The sequence below is a fragment of the Neodiprion pinetum genome, chromosome 7 (assembly GCF_021155775.2).
Source record: "Neodiprion pinetum isolate iyNeoPine1 chromosome 7, iyNeoPine1.2, whole genome shotgun sequence".
In the NCBI taxonomy this organism is placed as follows: domain Eukaryota; kingdom Metazoa; phylum Arthropoda; class Insecta; order Hymenoptera; family Diprionidae; genus Neodiprion; species Neodiprion pinetum.
The window spans coordinates 25,816,132-25,838,324 of NC_060238.1; the positions used below are offsets into that span (position 1 = coordinate 25,816,132).

At 41.0% G+C, this 22,193-nt stretch overlaps 1 protein-coding gene across 1 annotated transcript; it reads left to right on the plus strand.

Moving 5' to 3' along the window:
• The first annotated feature begins 1,353 nt into the window (after positions 1–1,353).
• On the plus strand, positions 1,354–21,571 carry Teh1 (tipE homolog 1). Its single transcript, XM_046635059.2, has 3 exons — positions 1,354–3,595; positions 4,780–5,116; positions 15,048–21,571. Exons 1-3 carry the CDS (start codon positions 3,100–3,102, stop codon positions 15,127–15,129), a joined length of 915 nt encoding a protein of 304 aa, XP_046491015.1. The 5' UTR covers positions 1,354–3,099; the 3' UTR covers positions 15,130–21,571.
• Positions 21,572–22,193: the final 622 nt, after the last annotated feature.

Sequence of the window (22,193 nt, forward strand, 5' to 3'; positions counted from 1 at the left end):
GCCTTAATGTCCCTGTTTCGATTTCAGTACTGATTTTCATGAGAAATGATTAATTAGACCACGATACGAAAAAAATAAACTAATATGCATACAAATCCGTGGTAGCGACTTCTAAATATTTGCCAACCTCCTCCAAGTTTTGCGACAATTTATTTATTCAGTATTGGTCACAAATTTTCCGAGTAGCACCGTGGAAATAAAAAAAAAAAAAAAACAAGTTATAAAACGAACCACCCTAAATCGTACGCCCGATATACAATGAAATCTGAATTTGTCGCGATCAATAAATGATCGTATATATCCAATCGGAGAATTCCGTAGTCGGAATAGTTTTTATTTTGCGTAGTATCTTACCGGATTGCGACGGGGAGCAGCAATTTCATTTCACCCCTGGCAATTATTTTTTACTCCCGTATAGTATAACAAAGACGATACGGCATAATCCCGACACAGCCACGCCTATATCGTTTCTACACCGCACCCCCGGGAACCACATATCTGCGTATAATTGAATATCCCAGAGGGTATTTTTCCACCTGTAAATAAAATCTTTATCCACGCACTGGGAGATAAGCGTACAGTAATTTTTTCATAAAAATGGCGAGCTTGAAGAGATGCGATAACTTCGCACGGCTATACGCGAAGAAAAAACAAATTTGTGAAAATTCGTTTTGGGAAAAAATTCACCTCCATTTTTCCATAGCAATTTTCTGCACGATCTATCGTCATAGTTATTATTATTATCATTATTATTATTATTATTATGTAAACGACGAAGAGGGGGCAAAACAATTTTCGTTTATACAAGTTGTACAAGACGACCACCGTAGTATACCTGATCGTTTCTGCACAGGGGAATGCGATTTTCGCGGGCCTGGAATTTGGCATATTTGAATACCAAAACAGGCACGCGCAATCCAAACACGTACAGACACCGTGTATAAAATTACGCTTATTCGCGACACCGAGGCTTATCGCCGAGGTCGTAACTGCGGTTTTCAGTTTTTCTTCTAAACGGGAACGACGAGTTATAGATGTGGGTGTAATACCACCGATACACGAGACGTCGTGGGCCGGGTGCATGCAGGTGATCCCCGGTAATCCGAGTTACACAACGAATAATCGCCGTAGAATAATTGTCGCTTGGAGATGTCACAGCGATTGATTTGACGATTCCGCGAGCGATGAATAACTCGAGGAATTGAATAAGAAATGGAAAAAATTAAGTCGGAATGACAATGATCGACCGCGCTCGGGTATAATGATAAATTTATTAAGATATAAGGTGGTGAGGGGCGGGGGTGGGTGAAGCCAGGTGAGAATGTGGAAGTGGAGGGCAGGCAGACAGGCAGCGACAGTGGGTCGCGAGGCTCAGGAGTGTAAACAAGAGGAGTCCTTTGGGGGGCGCATGCGCCCGGGGACCCCGCCCTGTCGCGAGGGGAGAAATTTTCGAAGGCTGTAGTTTCTCTGGTCTCAGTACGCGAATGCACTCGCGACCCGCGGGACGCCGAGTCCTCGTAAAACGATGATAAATTATTGAAACCAGAGTTATACCGCCGCTTATGTCATTCGTATCAGTGACAAGTTTATTACGGAATCGATCCGCATGTGTGCACGAGGCGTTTGTCACGGATGGACAAGTGCAGCGCGACGATATTCGAGGAGGAGGATGAATTGAAAGGAGGCCCGTTACTCCGATAAACGAGTAGAGTCAAATTTGTAGCGAAAAGGGAAAAAAAAAAAAAAAAAAAAATGGAAATAATTGACAGCGAGTAGTTTTTTCAACACGCAGCAGCGTCGCAGTCGAAGTTTAATAGAAAAGAAAATTCATTTTTATTCGCTACACGTCGACCGCGCGCGTTATAATATCGTGCGATGATCGCGTGTCTGACCGATGAAAACGCTTCTGTACGTTGAGAAGAGAGGAAAAAAATAAATAAAACAAACTAAAACAATAATCCACGTCGTATCCTGCCAACTGTACGTAGCTTTAAAGTATAGACGATATATTTTTTAAATTTGAGCAACGTAGATGAAACGGGAAAAAAACAAAACGAGAAACGTGATTTGAAAGGAGAAAAAACTGCGTCGAATAGCCTCCTTTGATATAATTCAACCGTAGCGAAGTTTAGGGAAAATCAGGGGGTGACGGTTTAAAGAAATTCGCAAGCATGCCGCCGTCGGTGAATCGATATTTCAAATACCCGACGAGTTAACGAAAGTTTTTACTCAGAAAAAGAAGATATTAACCTTCTCAATCGAGATGAACGAGATGGAGAAGAAGGATTCAAGGAAAGGGCCGAAAAAATCCCTTAACGAATCTGTGTAACCGCTTTCGAACAGCCGCGGTTGTGTACGAAGTTACGAGGAGCGAAAAAAGGAGGTGGAAAAAATCGAGAGGATGACGAGGCAGCGGAAGCCATCCGTGTGAATTATTTTTTAATCAAGTCGCCCCCGTTCACGTTCAAGCCAATACTTACGCAACGTATACGTGTATGTATGTATATAAGATCTTGGAGCATCTTGAAATCCTCTTAACGTTGATTAAAAAATCATAAATCAAATCGCCGAACCGCCCACCCCGCGTCCTTCGTCGCTCTCGCTGATTGGCGCTATATCGAATCATGCCCTCGATAATAATTTTTCATCCGGTCGGAATATAACGTACCTGTGTATACACGTATACGAGTATACGATCCTCGCGGATCTCGATCAAGCATCGTTAAACTTGTCGAAATGAGCGGGTGAAAAGGATCGCTTTCTTTTAAAATACGACGCGCGATATCCTTGATCGAGGGACGAACAATCGAAACCGAAAGGCCTAATTATGCCCGACGACCTAATTGCGGTATCGGATTATCGTAAGAACACGTCGACCTAAGAAACGAGAAGAAGAAGAAGTAGGAAAATTTGTAAGGCGATACGAGTTTGAAGGCGAGAGATAAAAAACAAGGTAAAACAACCGAGTTCCCGCCCAAAAGAGAAGCGACCGAAATCGGAGTCCCTTGATTCAAATGAGTCCTCCGACATCGGCGAAAGGATCGGCGTCGAGCCAAACCACGTAACGACGCGTCGACAGGAAAGAAAGGCTGCGGTGTTATGCGTGGCAGCAGCTCGGAGCTTTTGCTTGACTCGAGTGCGGCTCGCGAGAGTGAAAAGTACGAGATTCAGCAGCAAGAACTACGACGTCGCAAGCTGTTCGAGCTCGGTTTCGGGGCGTCGCGGCGCCGACCGCCTCGGCGAACCTGCCGTCAGCGGTTCAACTTCTACGCGACGTCGGCTCTGGCCCTCGTGGCGACATCCGGGGGAGCGGCCCTCCTCTTCCTCGTGCCCCTCTACGTCGACCCGGCAATCAGCACCCTGGCCGCGGACTTTTCACCCCATCCTGTAACCTGCACGACCTCCCGACGCGAGGACCTCGCCGGTCTTTTCAACTGTTCCTGGAGCTCTTGCCGCGAGGGATGCACCAGCGACGTCTACAGGTGCACCCACATCTACGTCACCTACGCACCCTGGAACAATTCGTCGTCCGGGAATTATTCCGGCGAGGAGATCGACGCGGGAACGTCGCCCCCGGTCGACCTCGGAACGCCAGGTGAGTCGAGAGAGAGAGAGAGAAAGAGAGAGAGAGAGGAAAGAAAAAAAAGAGAGAAAAATTGCCTGGGATTTGTCTCTCGGCTGGCCGAACAAGGCCGCAGGGTGAGAGGATTAAAAAATTAGGGGCCAAAGGTGCCGGCCGAGTCTCTGAACGTTGGATAGTTTTTCTCCCTCGAGGTTGAACGGACGTAGCTTGGCGGTTGGCGAGAGTAAAAAGAGGGAGGGGGGATAATATCATACACCGCACACTTTATAAAACGGTCTGATTCAATTAGCGAGAGTGGGCTGTGCGGCCGATCCTGGATGTAAGCCAAGTCCGAAACCGAGAGTCAAGGTTGCCGAGATTCGCGGTGTTGGGATCGTGCTGGTATGAGGATAGAGTTCGGAAGACGCTTCTGATAGTGTTCGAAAGTCTGAGACTATACTTACGAGTATCTTTCTCGCACTCTATCCTTGTACGTACCTTACGGTTCCGGTACGTCCCGACAACACCGGTCAGATGTGAAATTTTCTCTTCTTCTACGTAATTGATCAATGGAGGAAAATTTAGTTTTATCGGATGAAGTCTCTTTTTGTAGAAATCAGAACGATATTTCGTAGTTGGAGAAAAATTATCCATTTTCTCAAACAATTGTTGTAAATGGCAGTCGGAGAAACTTCGATTTTGCATCTAAATCACATCTATTCGCAAATAATAATTAATAATATACTTTGAATGCAAACGAATCGATAAAAAAAGTTTGGTAAACGAATATTTTTCGGTACTTGTTCGATTTTCGTACGGACTTTCTCGTATCAAACCCCGAACGTAATCTCCCATCGTACTCTCGTTATACGGCCGCTGATAACGTTAATAACGATAAAGTCCGTCGCATCTCGGTAAAAACGTTTTCCTTCTCCTTCCGAACAGGCACCGGTATTAGCTATCAATCAAAAACTTCAAGACTTGTTCGTCAGCGTAAAAAAGACAGAAGCAAACCTTAAAAGTAACAAATAAAGCGTCTGGCTATTATTCGATCTTCGAAACGGACGTTTGTTTATCCCAATGGAAGATAAAAAAAAAAACAATATTACGTTTCGTTGACCTCTCTAATCAGCCAGCGCCACTGCGACGCTTTGCGAAAGAAATTAATAACGCGAGAAATTCTATCCTCGAAGTTATGACTTATTGATTTTCTTCAGCCACGGATCTCGTCGGCGAGGTTGAGGCGATACTGATGGTTAACATAAAGGGATGCGGCTACCCGCCGATAGTCGACTGCGAAAACTTCACCAAGGAGCTCGGCTTCGAGGGATCCAAGTTCCCCTGCCACTACAGTCGCGTTAACGGGAGTATAGTGATGGCCGACTACAATCGTGAGGCCCAAATCGCGACGATTATGCACTTCTTTGCCGCACCATTCGTAGTGACTTTGGCCACCAGTGTTGCTCTTTGTGTTATGCATTGTGACTGCAGATGTGCCGCTCCGCCGAGACACCCTCAGAGAACCATGCGGAGGCCCAGGATCGACGATCTCAGGTGAGAAACACTCGCGTCGAATTGCCTGACTCATTTTTTAACCTTTCTTTTTTGTTTGTCCGTAGAGGTCGCTACCAATTGTTGTAATATTTTTTGCGTACACCTTATACGGACTTGAATTTTCTATTATTTTTTTTTTTCTTCGTATCGCGGTCCAATCAATCGTTCACCGATCGCCGGCAAACCGCGTCTAACAATTCCGCAGTTGGCTTTTCTCGTCTTTCGTCCAAAAGATTAACAGTCTCGGAGAAATTAGGATGACAGTTTTTGTCACCGAAATAGGACTATAGCGTCACGTTGATGTCTCTGTTTCGTTTTCGGTACTGATTTTTATGAACAATGATTAATTAATGACAATAATAAACTAATATACATACAAGTCCCTAAGGTGCGGACATAAAAGTGAATAAAAAATATAAAAATAATTCCTGGCGACCTCTAAATATTTTCTTACTTCCTCCAGGTTGTGCGACGATATTTTTTTCAGTATTCGTCACAAATTTATCGAGTAGCACCTTGGAAGAAAAAAAAAAAACAAAACACGAAAAAATTCAAAAACGAACCACCCTGCAGTACCTACGCGACACATACGCAATTCCGACCAAGTGACCGCGCGACGGCTGTTTTTTAACAGGTTGGAAAAGGAAAAGTAGCGAGAAATCGAATCAATTTATCCCCAATTCAGGGTTCGACTAATTCCCGACGTAAAAGTAAGGTTATCCGCACGAAATCGAGCACGACCGAGATCGTCGGTGACTTTGAAGGGTTCGCTTCGCCCCCTCCTCGACACCCTTAATGACTTCGACCTGCCGACCATGATGCCGCGGGATAAGGAATTTCCCTCAATAAGGAGAGGTTGTTATTTTTCCGCACGAACCGGGCAGTTTATCATCTTTACCGTGTCTGGCATTAGAGTAGGTAGGTAGGTAGGTACGAGCTCTCTTTCGGCTCGGAAATACCACCGCCGTATATCAGCAGGTATTAAGCTGCAAAACTCGGGGCTTTTATTCCTCTGCACGTGGTAAATTTCTTCGAATTGTGTGGGAGTCGCGTACGTGCGCGTCGGTGTGTCTGGAAGGTGGGATTATACCTACGCTGTCCGTAAATTCGGACGGGAAAGCTTTCCGCTCGGATATCCTCACCGCCTATGCAAGATTTTCACAAGTCGTGGAACAAGTCCCGAAACTATTCAAGATCGAAATATACGAAGTGTTAAATTTTAGGAATCAGAGGGAAATAAGGGATACGATAAGGAGCGTTGAGAAGCGCGCTTTTACGTCGGCGAAAATTCCTCGTTGCATTATAAATCATATTTTTTGCTAAAAAAGAAAAAAAAAAAAAAAAGGTTCATCCAAAGTGGAATTACATATAATTGTTACTCGTATTGACTACAAAATGGATTTGCTTAATTTGAACGGTAATTGATTGAAACGAAACAAAACCTACAACCTTCTCTGATAAGTCTAGTATTTTCGCTGTTAATTAATCTCGAAAGAGCGAATTTTTACGCGATTCCAACTTTAAACTCGAATAACTTTTGAAAGACGTGAGTTGTGAAAAAATTGTAAGAGATCTTTCTCGTAGAGCGTCAAATTCTCTACAAAAATATGTAACCGACATTTATGCAGATTGTTTTGTTACTACAAAATTCCAAAATAACTAAAATTATTGTCGCGTGTAAAATTGCGTTCAGTAAGCCCACTAAATGTTAAAATTAAAGTCACAAATTGTAACAGGCCTCTCGTTTCCTCTCCCTAAAATTCTTCACGAGGGACTTTGAAAAAAAAAACAAACAATTAGTCCATTTTTTTGGATCACCGTAATACATACGTAAGTTGAGAGTTATTTCGTAAGAAAAATTGACGCGTATAGAGAAAGAAAAAAAATCTACATCTTACGCGATCGAGAAACGTTGCGATTATTATTATTACGCGGCGCACACAGACCGCTTATTAATTTCCGCGCGTCGTATATAAATCGCGGGCGTTTTATTTGTCCCATTGAGAATAATAGGCGGGGGCTGGTGAAGTTGGCACGATTTAAATGGGAAAGGGGTTACCCGAGGCGTGCCTTGGTTATAATTACTGCACCGCAAGAGCATAATAATACACAAAGAGACGGATGTCCCTAATACGTAGGTAGATAATATAACGCCGGCGCGGGTCCGCGTATTATGCATTTATACGGCGCACACCCAGGAGCGGAATCAAGAATTACTGCACGAGCCGTTTCAACCAACCCCGTTTATAATCTACCCGCGGAATCTTGGAATTCTAAATTCCTAACGGAGCAGCCACATGAACTCGAGGATGGGGAGGTTGGTACGTGAAACGCGAGTCGGCTGAAAAGTCGGAAGAAAACTTTAATTTTCATTATCGAGATCAACTTTTCTAAGATCATTTTCAAATGCAGCCAGAAATCGGGTTCACCTTTTGATCTACGAAGGACCAACACCGCGTCGGTTGAACATTAACGGAATTAAATTCCGTCGGAAGGGTGAAAAAAATCGTGTTCGCAAAGCGGGGGAATAAAATAAAATAAAGTAAATCGGACTCGATTCGTAAAAAACTGCGGTGTACTTGCGTATTATTAATTTCTTTCCACTCCCGTGCAGCAGCACGACGAAAATCGGGTTTCACTGAATGATTCGGAGCGATACGAGGGGTGGTCGGAGATCTTTGCAGAGGGCGTCTATGAAACGCCGCGATTGTAGTTTAATTACTTCTGACATGCGGGCAAGGCTAGTGCGGAAAGTTTTCACCTTTCTCTCTCGCTCTTCGCCCATCCCGGGAACTCGATGAGTTATCGTTCTTCTCGAAACTTGTTGGAGCCAGCCGACCAGCCAGCCACTAGAATCGTGCGTGGTATCGTGCACGATTTTACAAACATTGGCACCGCGCTCAGTCAGCCAAGGTTAACCGAGGTTCCAGAGAACCAAGGTTGACCGAAATCATTCCGGCTGCGGGCTAAAACGTATGACAAACAAAAAACATATCAAGGATATTTGGACGTAAAGGGGATGGGAAAGGAAAAACATCCCTGTTTTTACTCGTACGTGATTTTTCGGAACACCGACGGAACGGTGGAAAGAAATAAATATGCGAAATTCGAGTCCTCCGCGTGCGTACTTTCCTCTGTAAACATGTTTTTCACCCTTTTCCTCGGTTGCAATATCGATGTACCCATTTTACCGTACAATCTCCAAAGCCTGGATTTGCACACGTGTGCAAAAATTGGCACGTCGCCGCGTCGATACGTTTCTCGTTGTATTTTAGAGCGGTTTAATATCTTGGCATTCGACGGTGCTGCAGTAGATACCTGGGTACGTCAATATTATATTGAAAGGACTGGAAGCGTATTGGAATAGGGGTGAAAAGGGGGCCGAATGCCGGTCGAGGAGGTTGGAAATTAATATCGCAAAGTGCCGAAGAAAGGTGGTGTAATACGGCTCCGAGAACAGCTGATGTGGTGAAAACCATCCCCCTCGTACATAGATATTACCATAAAGCCGGGCTTTTCTAGCCGTGCAACACATCGCGTCGCTGTGACATAACGCTGCGAGGAGGCTCGACATCGGTTAACGTTGTAACGATCCGTTGTTATTACATATACCGGGAGCGCCGCTGCCTCGCTTCGGTGAAAAGTTTGACATGCATAATTCAATTATATCACACAACTCACCCCGGTTCGTGTCTTCTTACGCAATCCCTTCGTACTCGTTCAAGATCTCGAGACCCTTTCGCTTCGCCTTAAATTGCCCGCATTGAACACGACGAAGACCCGACGATGACGATGACGATGAAAAGTTTCTCCTCATCCAGCCGTTAATAAATTTACAAACTTTCTCTTCGGATCGGTATAATTATTACAAAGTCGCCAAAAACCGCATGCGTGGAAACTTTCGACCATCCAATCCATTCGTCGTCGTCAGTTTTTGTATAATTTTCATCTCTCGAGGGAAATTTCGACGAAAAAGAAGTTTTGCGAAAAGTGAATAAATTGAATTCAATTATTCAGTCGTTCAATTTCATGTTCGTTATTACTCGAATAATATCTGTTACTTCAACTTCGTTACGTATAGCTGCGAATTTACGACTGCGGACACGTTGGTGAAAATAGGGATGGAGGGGATGTTCGCTTCTCGAGAAGACGCCTGCAGCCACGGAGTTACGATGGTTTGTTTTTTGAAATTTTTTTTACTAAAAAAGAAAGAGAACGATAAAATGTGGAGACGAAACAGAAGAACGTTGAGCTTTTAACGACTCCGATTTCGTCGCACGAAGCCGGTGTCGCGGGCTGGTTCGCTAATGGCGTCGATGGATGGTAAAAATTTGAATATCCCCCTTGGCTAGACGACGGACGTGAGAAAGAATGACGTTTATAACGAAGCGCGGTGCCCGCGCCGCCGTGGTGGTAGTGGCTGATGAAAAAAAAAGAAAAAAAAAAAAAAAGGGAATAAAAATGTCGAAGAAGCGGGGAGGGAAGAAACAGCTGCAGCCACTATCGTACGTCCCGTAACAAGATTCGTCGACTTAACATTTTCCATTCAATTAACCACGTGATTGACACGCGCCGGCTTCCATGTAATTCCATTACCGATTAACCAAGGGTGGCGCGCACTTGTTAGCTGTCACAGTTATTTGACCCCGGTGTCTGTTTGCGCTCCCGGCAACTCGCAAACCGTTCCCGAGGTCTTCCGCAACACCGAGTGAGACGAGAGAGAATCGGGGGTGAGAGCGGCGAAGAAAAGAAAGAAACAGGTATAAAAATAGAGAAAAGCTCGCCCTGTCGCGTGTCGCGTGTCAGCAGCGAATCGATATATCGGTCGAAAGCTCTTCATTCCTAAAGGCTAGAGCTTCGCTAAGCTCAGCTGGCGGCTTGCCATCACTCCCTCCCTCCCTCCCTCCCACCCTGCCTTCCACTTACCGACCGAAAGAAATACTGCAATTTCATCGTGGGCCGGTGCATTACGGGCTGCATAACGGGCCGCAAAAATACACTGGGATCGGTGGAAAACGCGCTCAAGTCTGCCGTAATCCGCAGAGAGCTTCGGTAGGTTCGCTTCGATGCCGCGAAATCCTTCTTATATCCCGCAGGTCTATCTGTTGATCCAGATCTGACGATTAGAGAAGCACTTATAACGGGAGGGGTATGCGTCTGGTGTATACAGGGTTTCCGATCAATACGTGACCTGAATTCCTTACTCGACATTATCGACGCTTCTGTATGAGCTTGTAATTAATAGTCGCTCCTTGTATCCGTTCGCGCCTCGGCTGCGGTCCGTTGAAACGAAATTCAAGGAGCGTGAGCGTAAGCGGAAACGGAAACGGCAACATTGCTCCACGCAACTGGATTGAATCGAATTAATACGTATCTAAGGTACTTGATGCACAAGTTCTCCCTAGGGGTACGGAATTGTGAGGGGTGGTTAGCGGATAAGCAACGCCGGTTCTGAACACAGATTCCCTTACCGATGCTTTACCGACGCTTCCTATCTGATCTGATTAAAATGAAATGAGGCTTGTCGAGAGAAGAGAAAATAGACTTTGGCGTACTTTCGCTGTTCACTTTATTTGCTCTCAGTGTCGTCAGTTTCACACAAGAGAGGCAACGCCGGTTCTGAAGACAGATTCCCTTACCGACGCTTTACCGACGCTTCCTATCTAATCCGGTTGAAAATGGAATTCGAACCGTTGAGCAAAGAGAAAAGACATTTCGTCATCGGTATCATTTTATATCGTATATCGTAAAGTATATGATTTATATACGCATACTATTTGATACAAGAGAGGATTAAATGTCAATTTTCTCGTGGACCCTCCGGATCCTCGAACACGTGACTCACAGGCCGACACCGATCGAGGTGAAGGTAGGCTAATTTGCATGAAGTGGCGAGAGCCGTTTGCGAGAATAAATGTGAAAAGCGATACGAAATTATGGTAATTCCTTGAAAGTTTCACTCGGCCCTCTCTAGCTTTACGCGCGGCCACCTCAAGTGCCGCAATCCGTTCCGCAAGCGCATGGCGCCATCCGCTGAAACCAGTTTCGGAAAAGTTCTTGTTATGCCCGTAGTCCGCAGTCTTCCAAAGTACAGTTTAACGATGTTAGCTCCACCTTCTCCTACGTGCGCCTCCGATCAAAGTTTCAACGTTATGCAAAGTAGACAAGCTCTCGAGAATAAGCGAAAGATGAAAGTGCATTCGTAAATTTTTGTAATTCTCGCTCAATCTTTATATATATGTACATCACTCTCTTTCCATTTCCACCAGCCGCGTTGAGCAGGTAAAGTGGAAAAATTACATCTGAACGGGGGAAAATGGTGAGAATATTTTCCACTTTGCGAGCGCCTTTGTTTCTGTGAATCGCAGCCCTTTCGCCACACTTCCGTTGCGATAGACGCGGCTTCAATCCGTCCGACACCCCCGACTTCACAGCTGCAATGTGCGGTGCTTTTGTTTCACTGCTTTTGACGCTTTGCAGCGTACGCGAAGCTTTGAAGCGGCTATTGCAGCTGTATAATCGGAATGGAAAAAGGCGAGAGAGGAAAACAGGGAGGAATTGATTGAAAAAAAAATTCCGCCTGGAGCGCCCTTAGCTGCAAGGGTGGCAAAATTTGTATTCACAAGCGTCGAGTGTCGTTGACAGAGTTTTCCTTTGTCGTCGCGTTCAAGTCGAGACTCCGTCCGTGCCGAAGTAGACCTTCTCCTTGGCGTTTGTTCGAAAAATGATTGTCTAGGGATTTTCATTGTATGTTCGACTAATTCAGCCTCCTTCAAGCGGCGACTTTACTGCCAAGTGGAAAAAGAAAAAGGAAAAAAAAAAAGAAAAATAAAGAAAAACTGAGTACTACCGTACCCGCAGAATATCCAATCACCGTTGCGTATATTATATTCCAGACACGCGGATCAGCTTTTGTTCGGGAATTCGGGAAGTGTTGCTGAATGCGCGTCGCCTCGCTTTGCGAATGCAATTATTATTCCGCATGATGACCGAAGGGGGTGGCTGGAATCGATGAACGCGTCTATGCAGGCGGGCGAAAATACACGACACCCCCTCCGTATCGATCAATTCACCCTCCCCCGGTTTCGTGACTTTCGGCCGTTCCCCCGCATGCCTCGGTTCGGACGCGTTTCGCCCGCAGCGTGACCGAAACGAGGTTGCGTGACCCCGCGGACTTCGGTCAAGGGTCAAGCCTTGCTCGCGACGCGGGTCATCTTCGGGGTGATTCAGAGCCGGAGGACGGTAAACGGTGCTTGGTGCCAATACCACCAGGTTTCAGGGAATTCAAGCCGCTTCGGAATCCGCTAATCAATTATAACTGCCGATCAATTTAGGCGCTGCCTTCAGATTCAGAATCTATGATCACTCCGTCGTTCGGTCGAACACACGGGCGCCCGGATCAAGATTGGGTTTTAATTTGGACGAAGGCATTAAAGGCCGCGTACTAGACTAGATGATAACAATTTGCAAGCCCTCATAGACGATATCCGGAATTCACCCCGACTGATACTTCCTGCAAACATTTTGCAAGGAGGAGAACGGGTGCCATATTTTTCGTCGGTCTGCTTCGTTCGACCGTGAAAGTGTGCATTGAAAGGAATATACCTGCCATTTCTCCTAACATATAATCTGATTTTTACTAAACGCGATATAACAGCGCACGTATTATAAGATTCACGTGAAAGAGTCCGATCGTGGAAGGATTTAGGATCACGAGTGGGTTCGGTCCCCTTTTTAGCTGTCCTAACTAGCATGAGTGGTTCCTTTTTGTTTTTTTTTTTTTTTCTTCCCCCTGCATACCAAATACGACCTACTATAAATCCCGCATGTAAAGTGGCATACGTACGAGGGACCATCGTGTAAATTATAATTGGGTCTGTTGGGTTTAAAACGCTTCGCCCAGCGCGCTGCACGGCGGAAATGTAATTGCTGTAGAATGTATGTACCTGCATACCTTGTCTCTCGCAGAGACACACACATCACGACGAGGGTAGCGTGGCTTTAAATTAAATTAATTGTAGAAAGAGGGAAACAACTCGTCAGTCCGCCCGTTTTGGCCTTGACCTCTTCCAAGCTTCATATTGTTCCAACCGCGAAAACACAAGAGAAAGAAGAAGAAGAAGAATAAAGAGGGAGGAAACGGGCGGAAATTTAACAAGATGCGTCCTTTCCATCCTCGGGGAAGAATCGCCGTTTCAACGACGCTCGTTAAAACTCGGCCTGTTCCATTTTCAAAAATTTCTATTCAGGCAGGCATGCAAACGACTGTCACGTGTCAGATGTCTCAAGGCTCGGGGAATCCCCGCAGTCCGAATCGATTTTGCGTCTCGTCCAATTTGACTCGACGGTGGCATGAAAGGGGGATGGAGGTGAATTAATGCCAGGCATGTGAACAGAAATAGAAACGTCCCCTTTTCCTCTCTGCTTATTTTGATTTCTAGTACTGTTTTCTTCCCCTGTGCCAAATTAACGATTCATTCATTCAAGGAGGCGGACGGGGATCAAATGGCGAGTACGGCGACCTTTCATAATGCCAGACTAAATGCGAGGACTCCGCTTATAGATCGTAGCTTTTTGTCGAGGCGCGGGGTTCGCAACATTTTAATCCCCGAAAGGCCCCTTATATCGGTCCAATCGGATGGCCGTCTTCTTAATCGACACGCAGCAAGCTCTCCGCGCTCTCTGGATAATCGGAAGCTCCGCGTTTTTCAACTGCAGCGCAAGTTTTATTTTCAATGAAAATTCCAACCACCTGCAGAAAAATTTCAAAGAGTGACGTCAAAGGATGTATTCGAGCGCTTTTATTGTACCCAGGAGCATCGATTTTTCCACCAACAAAATTCCGAGTCTATCGAGTGTATTATTAAATGGACCGCGGATACAAGTAAGCAAGCGTAGGTGTATAACTTGTACGTTGTATAATCAACTCCGCGGATGTCTTGCAAAAACCGTCCTGCACAATGGCGTCATTGTTGAAACCTTTTGCAGGGTATTACATGCCGGGTATCCCAGCCTCGGGGCTTCTCCTCTCCATTATTCTCCAGATTTCAATCGTAGAATAGAATTTGGGTCGCGAGAATTGGTTTTTCAACTGTCATCGCGCGATACCCTTACAGGTACAATGATTTCTGAGCGTCGATTCTGCGCAGCTTGTTCGCAAAACGTGAAATTCGAAAGAAGTGAGAAACTCTGCGAGCCGCTTTCCATCGTTTTCCTCGAGCAGCGCCAACCGAATTAAATTATAACAACGATAAAAGAGAACGTCGCGAGTTGGCACAAGTCGCAGAGATTTTCGCGTCAGAGGGAATCCGGATGATGATTATAAAAATACATAAAAATAATTAAGGACGCTGCGAAAGAGCGGAAATAGTATAATTCGCAGACTCACTTTACCGTCACAGAAACGGCTACTTTGTACACGGAAAACACGCATAAAAAAAAAAAACGTGTAAAACGTTCTCGCGTTGCGTAAAACTAATTTAAAGCAGTCACAACGAAATGCAATCCAAACAACGCGTAGAGTTGGACAGAATCCTGAGACTCCGGCGTCACTGCAGGATCCGGGGCGAAGGAAAAAGTCACCTTCGGGGCGTAAAAGAGCGCAATTAATATCCGTTCTTCCACGAATTCGCGGGTTCGAGCTTCCACGCCTTTCCATTTCACATCCTGGCCAATTCAGCTAATGGAAAATAAGGAGAAAAAGAAAGCCGTCATCACGTGCCGTCCGGTGTTTCGTCCAGATCGAAGCCCGACTCGGGAAGCGTTTTGTCATTTTCTCACCTCCCCCCCGCCCATTCTCCTCTCGCCCCTATTCTCACACATACCATTGAAATTGACGGCAATGTACGTGTAATATGTTTCGATGCAAAGTAAAGTTGCGATTGTAATTTCTTTCTTTTTTTTTTTCTCATCTTCTCCCTCTCGATTTCAGCGATCATTCGATAAGCAACAGGGTCGATCGGCGGGGTCACGTGCCACACTGCGAATGCGGTGACGTAACGAGGCCCTTATGACGTCACGAGGAGACGGCGGAAAGCGTCCTGCCGACGTCGCAGTCCGATCTCTAGGACACGAGGTGGAGCGACCTTCTGCACTCCGTCCTTTCCGCCTCTCCGGAATTCTACCGACATTTCTACGTACGTATGAAGAATTTCACCTGCGCGCGTCTACGCCCTATGATTAATCAAGATTTTCCGTTTCCCGTTTCATTTTACTCGCGTTGATTGTAATACACTTGCCTTTACTGTAATTCATCCGGTCCGAATTAGGTTCGATTTGCGAGATCAATTGAACGTACGATTAAACGATGCGGAAAAATACTTTTTTTTTTTTTTTAAGATGCTAATTTCGCCAACCGGTAACCGGTTTTTCATTTAACTTCGGACGCGTCCTAATTCGTGGAAGTTTTCATCTATAGAAAACGACGAAATATGATCTATAAAGTCGCTGCGGTTGTATTTCGGTATTATTCGTAAAAATTCCTGACAGAGGATATTATTTCACATCGCGGTGTTGTAGGAGAAATTTCGCGAGATCAAATCTGGTACGCGTAATAACTTCGTATCCGCAAACATGCAGGTTAGCGGGGAGATAATAAACTGCCCAGCAGTTTGAGAATGAAACAAACAAGAGAAGCTGGAACAAACTAAACTAAAATCTCTGCAGCGACTTGTGATATAGAGTTTCGTAAAACTTGATCTCATTCCTTCGCTGTTGTATTTGAAGAAAGAAAGTTATTTTGCAATGGATACGCGGAAAGCTTTGTCATTTTCTCATTTTTCAATTCTTTTTTATTACTATTATTATAATTATTATTATTGAATGCGTAAAGGAAGTGTATAATATATATGTATATTATATTGTTACATGATAATGTTGCGCAAGAATCGCGTATAGTGATGAGTATGATAAAGAAAAATAAAAAATTGTTGAAACATATGTAAGAGGTAACAAAATAGCCGTCTATATAAATAATACGTATAAAACGTAAGTTAACGGTAGTTATAGGATATTACATAAAAGCCTACGAGGGGATTGATTGACTCATCGAAGCTGCATAGAAGGGAGATTGGAGCAATATAATAACAATAATAATAATAACAACAACAATATAGCTACGGTGTATGAAAAAAAAAAAAAAAAAAAAAAAATAAAATAGCTCTGTATTCTATACTGTATCTCTATATCTATAAATATTATTATAGTGTAGAGGTGTATGGGCTGTGTCTCGACTGACGATGGACCAAATCGATACAGTTTTTTTATAGGAATTGCGAGTTGGAGAAAAATTGAAACAAAATAATAATAATAATAATAATAATAATAATAATAACAAAAAGTGAAAAGAGAATAGTTAATGGTGAGATCATCCCTAGATTATTCAACCTTACAGGAATAACACATCAGGCATCATTTTCTATTAACCGGGAAATTTTTCTATTTCCTTTCGGATGATTTATTTACATGGAAATTGCAGCGTTTGTTTCAGTGTTTTCAGTTTTTTTTTTTTTTTGCTTTTTTCTTTTTTGTGTGAGCTTGATTCTTAGGAAAACGTCGTGAAACTAAAACTCCATTCTTGAATAAAATATCTACCATCTCTACGCGAGTTGATACAATATTGATGAGAATTACGGAGAAGGGTGGAAGAAGATAGAGGAACGAATTTATCCCAGCATTTTGCAGACCCTTAAAATCTCTACGAAACCGCGGAGCTCGGATTAAACATTTAAACATATCTTTTGGGGTTTTTTTTTTTCTGAGAAAATCATTATTTTTGACGAGAGTTTTCAACTTTTTAAATCGAAAAATGGATTTTTTCTCACAAGAAACTTGCGTTTTTTCTTCAAGATCAATTTATAACCCCGTTGAATATAATCGTCTGCGGATTGTGAAACAAAAAAGATTCGCGTTTCACGCAATTACTCGTATACTTTATAATTTATGAAAATCAACTGTAAATTTTTTTAAAAATTCGAATTTACCGAATGACTCGTTTTCAATACATAACGTAACGATTAATTATGTAAGCGCTATAATGTAGCATAAGTTTACACAAACGATTTATAAAATACACTAAATATTGTAATAGTGAAATTATTCAGCCAATATCTATAACAAATCACAATGTTGAGGCGATCAATTCTGGGAAATTCCAAAATATAAATTGTCAACTGCTCACTTATCCATTTCCGTTGAGAATTCGGAGAAATGCAGCTTAATCGTCGATATTACGCATTACAAAGTGGATTAATCGATGTAACTAAATACATAAGCCTACAATATTTTACCGAAAAGGGCCTGGATGTCATTTTTGTATATATCCTAACGACTAACATACACATGCATGTATATATAGATATATACGTAAATATATACATGCACACATACATACGTGATAGATGATAGAAAGTGAAGAAATAAATAAATCGATTATAAGCAAATGAATATTAACCGAAAATTATGAATAAACGTAAAACGATTTAACACGTGTAGAAGAAGATATGCCTAATGGGAAATAAACATGGTACGTTAAAAAAAAATAAATAATATACACGTGAATAGAAGAGAAAGACAGAAAAAAAGAAAAACAAAGAGCAGAATATAAAAGATGACGAAGTAAATAAATTGATAAATGATATATTTAAAGCATAGATCGCGCGTCACGTCGTTTAAGCCGCATGTGTTTATGCTATGTATGTAATATTTAAATTAAAATTATGATACGCGTAGGTGTAAACGGTATAAGCAAAGGTTACGTTGTATAAGTAATTAAAAGAAATGAATAAACTACCTAGTGCACGCGACAATATACTTAGGCGCCGTTTTTCAACTTGGAAAGCAGGTAAAAGGACAAAAAAATATACATAAAAAAAAAAAAAAACAAACAAACAAGTAAAAAAAGAAGAATGAACGAAACTGAAATAAAATTGAAATGGAGCGAAAAAAAAATAAATAAAAAAAAACAAAAAAAAATAAAATAAAAATAAAAATATAAAAAAAATAACAGAGATAAGGTTTGAAACGAAAAGAGTAGGATAAAAAGTAACGTTATGACGCGATAGTAATTATATATATATATATATATAAAACATGAAGAATGTGAGGTCAGGTTTAAAAATAGGAAAATTCCCCAACCCCGCAATACGTTCTACGACATACATTATATTCGGTAATTGCGCGCTTTGCCTTTGACATTTTCCTTCTTTGTCCACTGTGCGCGTACAGTATCACATGATATTATCAAAAATTCTTCATCCTCCGACGCGTTCGCATGTAACGTATAATATAATCCCTCGGACACTTGCGTCACCGTTTTAACAATATCCGTGCTTACATTCGACATATTCCCTGCTCTGTGAAACATTTTTTATCACCGCAATGCTAAATCCTGGAAGAAGATTTATCATCGCCGTTTCGGATATTCTCCAAAGAATTTTCACCCCCGTAAAACATTACGATCAATTGTTACAGACGTATGAAAATTTTATACCCGCATTAACGTGGAACAAGAGATTGAAAAACAAGTTCACCCGTATGTTTGTCACAGACGGACGTTTATATGCCACCTTACCTATATTGAAATTATTACATATTGTACGATCACGTTTGAGTGAATATATTATACAAGTTTAAAATGCGTGGAACACGGGGAATTAATTTTTTCAAAAGTCCGAGATTCTCTTGGCTCGTATTGTATATAATATGATACGTTTGTGAGAAAATGAAATTAAAAAAGAAAAAACAAAAAACAAAAAAAGAAGAAGAAAAATGTACGAGATAAATGAGTGAGGGTGGGATCAGGGAAGGGTGGAAAAAAACACACAAAAAAAAATTCAACTCAAAGTGAATTAACATGCGGGATTATGAGACAAAAATGGCTGAATATGTAACTAAACACGCGACGCAATGGCCGAATTTCAACGCGAGTGTATTACGGTAATTATTAGACGATACTAACGAATATTACATGTTTGTGCTGTTAAATAACGATGCAATCCGCGAATGCATATCAATTATATATATATATATGTATACAATAATCAGAATATTATATTTTATCCTCACGATTAATCATCAGTAACAAGTTACGCGTATAATACGTTATTAATTGTAATAAATTATTAAGCCAGTTTTGACCGCCTTCGCTTGCGAATTGTATTAATTATTAATAAATTGCTGAAATACCGATAAAAATCCGTGAATACGTTTCTAATTGCGATAGATAAAACGAAACGCGAAAAAATTTATGAAACAAAAAACAAGGAACAAAAAAAAAAAAAAAAAAACAAAAAACGTAGAACCGACGCGAATCCAATCTTAAAATAATCACGTGCATAGGTATAAATAATTGTACACGATACGCGAAAGACGATAGCTGCAGGAATCACCGTTAGGTAAAAAAAGAAAAAAGATTAGAAAAAAAAAAGAATGTAACGAGTCGACGGGTGGAGAGTGAGAAGAAAAAACCGAGAGAAACCGCTTTCGATCGTAAATCGACACGGGCACTGCCGGAACGCTAAAAAATCAAAATATCCTTTCGACGGCAAATCAAAATCCAATCAAAGCCGCTCTTCGGTTAAATCGTGAAATTGGAATCGTAAGAAAACAATGTTTGGCGCCGGGCGCCTCAGTTAGATTTTCACGAAACTCGCGGAAGCTCTGACCAATAACGTTTCAAACGATTCAACATATTAATAGATTAGCGAATAATAATTGGATGAAATGATAAAAGAAGAGAAGTAAGAGAAATTGAATAGTATTGATCGACGAATCGATCAACACGGACCTACGGAACCGCATCAAATGAAAGATAAGATAAATAAATAATCGAAATGTACGCCGCATCTTGAGCTTATCGAGTCTGCAAGAATTAGAATAACAATTTCATGAATAATATGTAATACACGTACCTACTATACTGTTATACACCGTAAATAAATAATTCGATTCTATCGAACCGACTGGAAGAGAAAGGATAAATCAAAATAGAGAACCTGAAAAAATAATAAAAGAACAAAAAAAAAAATTGTGGTACGGTAAATGAAAAAAAAAGTTCGGAGCAGTGCAAAGAATGAGGCGTAGTCGGTAACGTTTGAAACGTATAAACGTGTACTAATTACAAAATAATCAATTTAGAATGTATATGTCTAATTGTGAGAAATTATGCCTGTATGATATACACACATGTATTACACTCGCGATTATATAGGTATATACGCGTATATAGTAAAATATATGAATTACGATCTGGTACTATAGATAAATGTTAACGAATTATTGAGGAACGTTCATCAGTATATAACGTAACATAAAACATATACATATATTATTATAGTAACCCGATGATAAAAAGTTTAGCTGGTCTAAATGACAGGGGGTTGTTTTTATATAGATATATAAATGAATAAACAAATAATAATATATATATATATATATATATATAAAATATAAAATATACTATATCAGGCATGCGTTGTTATTACCATTTAATTACGTTCACACGTTTCAGTGATTTCACACACAGCCTTTATCTTTTTTGCTTCTTCTTCTTTTTTTTTTTTTTTTTTTGTTCTACTACCGAATTTTTCTAATATTAAATAATAGTTTGTAAGAACGGTAAGAGTTATTTTTTACAGAACATGTTTTCGTTTGAAAATGTATGTATCGAAATAGTCTGCAAAGTCTTTTTCTATGTTTATCAGCCAGGCGTTAAATACCGATATGCTTGTCGTTAATGCGTATTAAACTAAATATTATAAGTTATATGCAAGTGGTGTGTTACGATATGATTATTAACCAAAGTAAATACCGCATAATAGGTATAAATATGAAATGTATAATCAAGAAATGAAGAAAGGCGTGATCATCGTAGGTATATTATGACGTTAAGCTTGTGAATTCAAGTAACTTCCTCGCGTTCGTATTCAAGCGATTTTCTACGATTTGATTACCGGATTATCCGTAAATTTGATTAAACTTTTCAATTCTACATCAGGTGAAATTTTGTCAACGAATCGTTGAATGCGTGGAAGCAAGTCGGCTGCTTGTCTCGCGATGAAAGTTTTTTTTTTTTTTTTTTTTTTCGTATCAAGTTAATTTAAAAAATTAATTTAAAACTGATCGTTGATTGAAGACGAGAAGGAAAGAAAAAACTTGAAACTTCAGTCGAACTATCACGATCTGAATAATTTTCTATTACAATATGTATTCGCATGTTACACGTAGTATACCTACCTGTATGTACGTTTACATTTGTTTTAATATTATTATTACACGACCTATTAAATATCTATAATTACGTGCGTGGATCGTACATTGTTGAATAGAATATTTTTATTTTTAAGAAAAAAAAAAAGAATAATAAAAAAATTAAACCAGAAATCAATAAATAAATAACAAAATAAATTGAAAAAAAAAAAAGAAAAGAAAAGAAAATTTTTATCCCACTCGAAGTAACGCGAATGTTAGACGTTACGTTATTCATATATGCCTAGGTAATATAATATATTATACGCAGGTATAGAAATTGTAACGAGATACATCTACGCATAAGTGAGGTTTACATAGGATATAATATTCGCCGAGATGATGAGAAATATATATATATATATATATATATACCTGTGACTTGACCCTGATCCATAACGCATAATAATATTAAGGAATAATATAAATGATAATTTAGAAGACGACAAAAGATTCCTGATTTTGTAAGCAGTTGCGAGTTATCGACTACAATAAAAACAACAACAACAACAACAACAACAACAACAATAACATTAATAATAATAATAATCAATACAAAGTGAAAAAATAATAACAATAATAATAGTAATAATAATAATAAAAACGACGGTGTTTTTAAAAACGACTTTCACATCTTATTTCATTCTAACCGTTCTGCACCTTTTCAACTATTCCGCTATTCCAGAAACGACCGTGTGTGTAAAAACGTTGAATCTGTGAGGAATATTCAACTGTTACGTATTCAGGTTAGCCGAGGTGCGATTCTCACGAAGTAAAATATGGATGCGAAGGTAGGTGAATTACGGCTGTGTGCATTTATGTTATAACGTGT

Coding starts and splice junctions, on each gene's coding strand:
- Teh1 (XM_046635059.2), top strand. CDS start 3,100: ATGCGTGGCAGCAGCTCGGAGCTTTTGCTTGACTCGAGTGCGGCTCGC. Junction 3,596..4,779: donor GGTCGACCTCGGAACGCCAG/GTGAGTCGAGAG, acceptor GATTTTCTTCAG/CCACGGATCTCGTCGGCGAG. Junction 5,117..15,047: donor CCCAGGATCGACGATCTCAG/GTGAGAAACACT, acceptor TCTCGATTTCAG/CGATCATTCGATAAGCAACA.